At 34.5% G+C, this 6,933-nt stretch overlaps 1 protein-coding gene across 1 annotated transcript; it reads left to right on the top strand.

The window, feature by feature from the left end:
* The first annotated feature begins 310 nt into the window (after positions 1-310).
* Positions 311-667, top strand: LOC120114649 (uncharacterized mitochondrial protein AtMg00810-like). Its single transcript, XM_039135482.1, has one exon. It carries the CDS (start codon positions 311-313, stop codon positions 665-667), a length of 357 nt encoding a protein of 118 aa, XP_038991413.1.
* Positions 668-6,933: the final 6,266 nt, after the last annotated feature.

Here is a 6,933-nt window from a genome sequence, read left to right as displayed (position 1 = left end):
AAAATCTACCACAGTGAATGTTGTGTTATCTTTGGTTGTTCAAAATAATTGGAAACTTTGACAAATTGACGTTAACAACACTTTTTTGAATGGTGAACTTGTTGAGGAAGTGTTTATGGAGCAACCCCAGGTTTGAACAGGAGTCTGTTGATGAAGTTTAGTTGGTGTGTATGTTGGAAAAGGCTCTTTATGGGTTGAAGCAAGTTCCTCGGAATTGATACTCTAAACTTCAGACTTTTTTGTTTCGCATTGATTTTGTTGGGACATAGGCTGATGCATCATGTTTATTTGACATGATAATGGCCATAGCATGTTTGTTCTTGTATATGTTGATGATATTGTTGTCACGGGTAGCGATAGTGACTTAGCTGAGGATGTTGTTCAGCTGGGTTCAGAATTTTCTTTGATAGATCTTGGTGAGTTGAACTTCTTTCTCGGTCTTGAGATTGAACGATGTGAAAGTGCGTTGTTCTTAACACAACGCAAATATGTTAGGGAACTATTAGAGAAGGCGGGTATGGTTGATGCCCGGTCAGCTCCTACTCCAATGGTCTCTACACCTAAGCTTACTCATGATGCTGGATGTCCGCTTGATGAAAGAGCTTTATACGATCTCATGCAGTTGGCATATACATGCATACGTGTAGGGAGTCCTACATTTATGTGAGTGGGTAGTTAGGCTGTTATTGCCTATGTCAGCTTTGTATAGCTGTTGTATAGCTGTAATATAGAAGAGTATAGAGATGTGAGTGATGTCCTTTATATTTTAGCTTTCTCTCTAATAACAGTACCGTTCGAAGTATAATTGATAAGAAAAGTTGACACTTACATGCATCAATTACATTGGTTGGCTGTAAAAAGTATTTTGCGATATTTGAGTGGTACCTTAGATAGATGTCTCAAGTACGACAACCTTAATATACGGCTAAGGAAATATGTTACAAAAAAATATTATTATTATTTTTAACATTTTCGGTAAAGCGCTACATAAAACATTATATTTTCTATCAAAAATGTTAATATTGGACACTACCTAAAACGTTTAACATTTCCGGTAAAGCGCTATCTAAAACATTATTTTTTTTTACCGTAAATGTAAATATTGGGTTCTACCAGAAATTAGTTAGCGAAAATAATATTTTTGGTAAAAAAATAATGTTTTAGGTAGCTTTTTACCGGAAATGTTAAAAAAAATAATAACATTTCCGGTAGGGCCTTTCCTTAGCCTTATATTAAGACTACCATACATGAGAACTCCCCCTTAGATTACGGACTGGTCTTTCATGCTTCTACAAGTTCGATTACGATCCGTGCCTTTTTGGATGCGGATTGGAGCGAGCATGGAAAACTGGATTGACACTCATTACAACAACACTGGTATTATCACTCCAAACAACTGGAATTTCTGAACATTCCACTCCCATGTCACCAAGAAGAGCACGTATCCACATGATATCCGACACTACATCAGCTATAATAGCCACAATGCGAGAGAGCTATCGTGTTTTACAAATTGCAGATAGATATAAGTAATCAACAACACATTCACTGTCAGCGTGATAAAAATCCATGTCATTTAATAATCCATACAATGATACAAGATAAGTGAACATTCACTTTTTTAGAAAAATTTACATGATTTGATCATCGACAATAATAACATCCACAAAATCGTTTCCGCTTGAATCAACGTTTTTGATAGAATCCTATGAAAGAAATGAACTATAAAAATAAATTGAATTAATTGAACGAAGTAGCATGAAAACTCATTGCAATGCTTTGTTACCAGGTTAAACAACGTACAATACAACATGGTGGCTAAAGATGAATGTTGTGAGGAGAAGAGCAGTCGGCAACAGCTAGGGTTACAAAAAAAATGAAATAATGAAAATAACTTGGAGCATGGTGATTAAACAAACAAATTAGTGGAATTCTGTAACATGGAGATTGGAAAATGGATGGAAAAAAAACATGTCACAGCCATTTTCCCATCGATCAACAAACTGTGATGTGGGATCTTCTCTTTGGGTCCATTATTTGGTGTGTATGGACGAGAAGAAACCACATAATTTTCAACCCAAATTTCGTTGCGGAGGACTCGATTTTACAACATTGTCGAAGATTGCAAATGGAGGCTATGCCCAGCTAACACGTATACAGTTCTGCAAGACCAGTAAATCATGAGGTTTCCTGGAAGACACCCTCGAGGGATGGACTCACCAACTAACGACAAGTTTTGCTACCTATGGAGGGGTGCTAAGAGATCAGCGGTGGAACTAAACATTATCTTCTGAATGGGGCCATTTAATATATATATATATATATATATATATATATATATATATATTAAAAATATTTTAATACCTATGTCAATGTCAATTATTTATTAAAATATCATACTAATTAAAGAAAATTTTATAAATCCTTAAAATTCATTTGTTCACATAAAATTTTAAAGAAACAAAATACATCAATAATGATCTATCACTATCCCTAAGTTATTATTTTTAGAGATGCAAATTCATGAACCCACATAATAAATATAGATATTTTAAATAAAAGCATAAATAAAAATTGAAAAAAAATACCTTCAATTGAAATGAAATTAAAAATTGAATTTTTTTTAATGAAAGAAAGAAGCTATGCCTAAGCAAAACTAATGAGGAGTAGCATGCAATGGAAACCTTCGATCATCCTGTTGGAACACATAGACAACAATCAGCGGTGGTTTCGAAACAATGTGCAAACCCCAAGAACGGGACCAAGCAAGGTGAGCAATACTATTCCAAGCGATTCCTATCCCATGGTGCATATGTAAAAACTCAAACTCCAATCCCGACCAACATAACATCAGATATGATTAATCAACAAGGGGAAACCCGGGCTATCCGTAATGTTAACAATGGAATCAATAGCTTGTTTGCTATCCGATTCCACACAAACTGAATGTAAATTCATACTCCAAGCAAGTTTTAGGCCTTCAAAAATTCCCCAAAACTCCGCATCAAATGTCGATGTAACACCCTAAACCCAATTGGGCCTAAAATGCCACACTGGGCTACCGTGACAACCCCTAATTTTCAAAACGTGTTCATTTTCCTTTCAAACACACTGAATGGTATCATATACAAGACATAAATAATTGCTATAAAAACAATTTACAAAATCAGAACTCCGTGACACATAATTTAAAACCAAAATAATACAAAACTCTAAGTTTAATAAACTGAATACATGAGTAAGGTTCTCTGAATACATATGCCCACTAAAGTTGCAATACAATACTTTGTCGAAAATACTGGAAGTCTTGCTGTGACGGTGCTCCACCAACTGCTCAAGCTACTAACCTACTAAAGAAAACATTCGAAGGCTGAGCTTACAAAGCCCAACAATAATCGCTCAACTAGAGAAGCATAAGAATTCATAAACACAAGCATGCTGAAGACGGTACTAAGCAGTTGGTACATGCATGATCTAGATCAAGTGTTGCCTACTTAAGGATTTATTACTCTATCATGAATTAGGGTCTCAGGTTTCCCTTAATCCTCTACTAAGGGCCTCGCCATGACTATGCCTCTAAAGGGTCTCTAACCCTAATGACTGCAACGCTACGCATTATCTAAATGCAACACTGATACTCCTGTGTGTTATTTGAATGCAAACCTGACCATAATGCACATTATATGAATGCAACCCAATATCACATAACATCGATGAAATTCCCACTAAACACACTGAATGATCTCCTACTCCTCACGTAGCCATCAAGTATATCATTGAGGGGAACCTGGTGTCACATAGCATCGGTACAATTCCTACTCATTGAAGCATTGGCTCTGTCTCACATAGCCTTCAAGCCTAGCTTTAACATATATGATATACAAAACTGACATAATTACATATGTATCTCTAAGGCCCGAAGGCCACACACAACACTGACATCGTTAACCCACTCCTCGCGAGTGTTCGGGCCTCATGCCCCAGTTAGCCCCTGAAGTGGCTTGCACACTGACAATGTCCCACTAGGTAACTAATTTATTAAGGTGTTATTTTCTGGTCATTCGTTACTAAAGGAAATTTTAGTCTATTGGACTCAAAAGAAGTCTCTATGCGTTTCGTGATTTTATGGCAATTATTGAGTTTGTCGTTTACTGGCTAACCCGATATCTGATATGGGTTCATTTTTTAGTAACGATTCTCTAGTCGTTCTTATCATACTACCTTTTAATACCTCATAAACTGAAAAGGACGACTTACACTTTTTGGGTTCACTGAAACTGTCAAAGTCACGCTTTTTGCTATTACTAAATCTAACTTATCTGTTGTACCACTTGTCAGCATATCCTTTACAACAATTCTCGTCTTCAACAATCTGTATAGATCCTGGACTGAAGATATTCGATGTAATATGCTTAATATGGTTACAATTTTTGTAACCCATTCCTACGAGTGTTTCTAGGTATATTAGGTCACTTATGTCCCTCACGTACTAAGACTTACTATTACGGATCGTCCTTAGCTCTTAAGACTTTAAATGGGTTAAAATTAACCGTCCAAAGTGAGTAGTATCGATACTCTACTTGCAGTATTGATACTCTAGGTTAAGTATCGATACCTCTATGATCAGTACCAAAAATGCATTTTGTTGCTAAAAAGAGGGCTCAGTACGATACTCTAAGGGCAGCTCCCCCTGGTAGTATAGATACTCCCAGCCCAAATTCCTAATTTTTGCCCCAATTCATCCAGTATTGATATTGTTCATCACAGTATCGATACTCGAGCCTGAAAATGGTTTATTTAGGCTCGGGAATCACCCAAAAATCATCCTAAATGACTTGGTTTGGTTTCTAATATTGTTTTGAAGCTTTAGTAAGTTGTTTAAGGCCTTAAGGTGTCATAAAAAGCATTATTAACACCTAGAACGTGATTTGCTTAAGAATTCTAAAGTAATCCCTGAAATACAAAATAATCAATATTAGTAAAATCTCTAAATTTATAAAAATCTTAATACTCCAAAGGATTATAAATATGAATCCCGAAATAGTGCTCTTTGCTTAGCCACAAACCCTTCCACTATGATTTGGATGATTTTTTACTCTTTTTCACTAACCAACAAAGATGCAAGAATTTTCTTAACAAAAGAATGTTATAAGGAGTATGAGGGATGAATTTGAAACTTATTGAAGTAGAGAAATGAGTTCTTACCACCACTTGAAGCTATGGAGACTAGAAGAAAAAAAGAAGAAGAGAAATGAAGAAAATAAAGAAAAGTGGGACAAAACCCACGTCCAAAATGATATAGATCCCCAAATTTTTTCTTCAATTTCCATCAATGGTTTAATTACTCATTTGATCCTTCGCAATTTGTCTCATATTTAAAATCCCATTTTTATGGTTAATTGGGCCTAAAATCCAACCCAATTAAGCCCAACTAAACCTAACGACTTGAATTAGAATTTTCACAAGGTTAACATACCTCTCGAGCAAACATGAAACTACTAGCCCAAGATTTGGGGTGTTACATCTAAATAATTCCCAATCATTTTAGAAAGTCCTTGCATCCAACGTTCATCATGGTCTTGAATCACCCCTCCACAAACTGCAAAGCCATCGTAGTCGACGAGCCCCATGAGTGTTGACTTTGAACACCATGATCGGAGATACCAAGGGTCACTGCGATCCATGGTTTTAGACGAGAATAAGCATCCAACTACCCATGCAAGTTGAGAGTTAGCAGCTTCCATTTGAATATGGTTCCTCTAGACAAATCTCTCATCAACCATAAAATTTGTATCAATCAAAATACAATTCTACGATGCCAAAAGACCAAAGAATATACCTGAATAAAATCTCTCAGTCCCTAGCATCCGATGAAAATAGTCTATTGTGCAATCTCTTCACATTCAGTCCTACATGGTAAGTATGGAATTCCATGATCCGACTCGGTTTAATAACACTCGACCAAACTATCTACGCCACAATGCAATCTCTGAAAATATAAAGATTAGATTCGACGTCCACTCCATACATCTCACATTTCCTGTCTATCGTCATGTCGTATCCATCGCTCATTATCCGAAGACAATTTATCCTTAAATAAAGCTAAGAATAATCTTGACTCGAGGAAGACCTTTATAAAAGAAATAGGATTCCTCGTCGTGGTTCGATCACTAGTCATAGTCTCATAGCATCTCCTATGATAAGCACTCTTAATAGAGAAAGAACTGTTAGTCGAAGTAACAATCCGAGATGAATTCGAAACTCTTTGTATTTTGATGGATTAAAACAATTGAGGCTTGTCACTACACATTTTCTTAAGATAGATTTTCGCCACTTCTTTAGTGCTAGAGTTCATTGTTCGTCTGGTTTCCTATGATACAACAACTTATTACCATCTACAGTAGCACATTTGCTGAGATTACAAACGATCATTGCCTTCGAATGTCTCTGAAAAACTAGGGTCCGTTTGTTTCACAAATATATTTCGAAAAATAAATAGCGAAAATGAACTACATTTCTTGGAAAACATTTTCTGGAAACCATTTTATGATGGTTGGATGATGTTGTGTAATTCATTTTCCACTGGATTGTAATTTTTTTACAAAAAATTCTTTGTTATAAACATCAAATAGAATGAATAATATTATTTATAATATATTTAAAATATTATAATAATTATTTAATATTTAAGTAATATTATTAATAAAATATCTACAACTTTGTAAATAAAAACATAAGATTATTATAATTTATTAAAATAAAATTATTAAATTATATTAATTATTATTAAATAAAATATATTATTATATTATTTACTTATTAAATATAATATTATTAAAATATTAAAAAATATATATAAAATAACAATATTATAGTATATTTTAAGGAGCATATTTTAAATATTCAATAATTCATAATATTTTTATTAAATTA

This window comes from Hibiscus syriacus, unplaced genomic scaffold (assembly GCF_006381635.1).
Source record: "Hibiscus syriacus cultivar Baekdansim isolate YM2019G1 unplaced genomic scaffold, ASM638163v2 tig00110239_pilon, whole genome shotgun sequence".
Lineage (NCBI taxonomy): Eukaryota > Viridiplantae > Streptophyta > Magnoliopsida > Malvales > Malvaceae > Hibiscus > Hibiscus syriacus.
Note: the sequence above shows the minus strand (reverse complement) of the source record. Positions and strands in the feature narration are given on the sequence as shown.

Bases quoted from the DNA above. Each gene is read 5' to 3' on its own strand.
- LOC120114649 (XM_039135482.1), top strand. From the start codon at position 311: ATGTTTGTTCTTGTATATGTTGATGATATTGTTGTCACGGGTAGCGAT.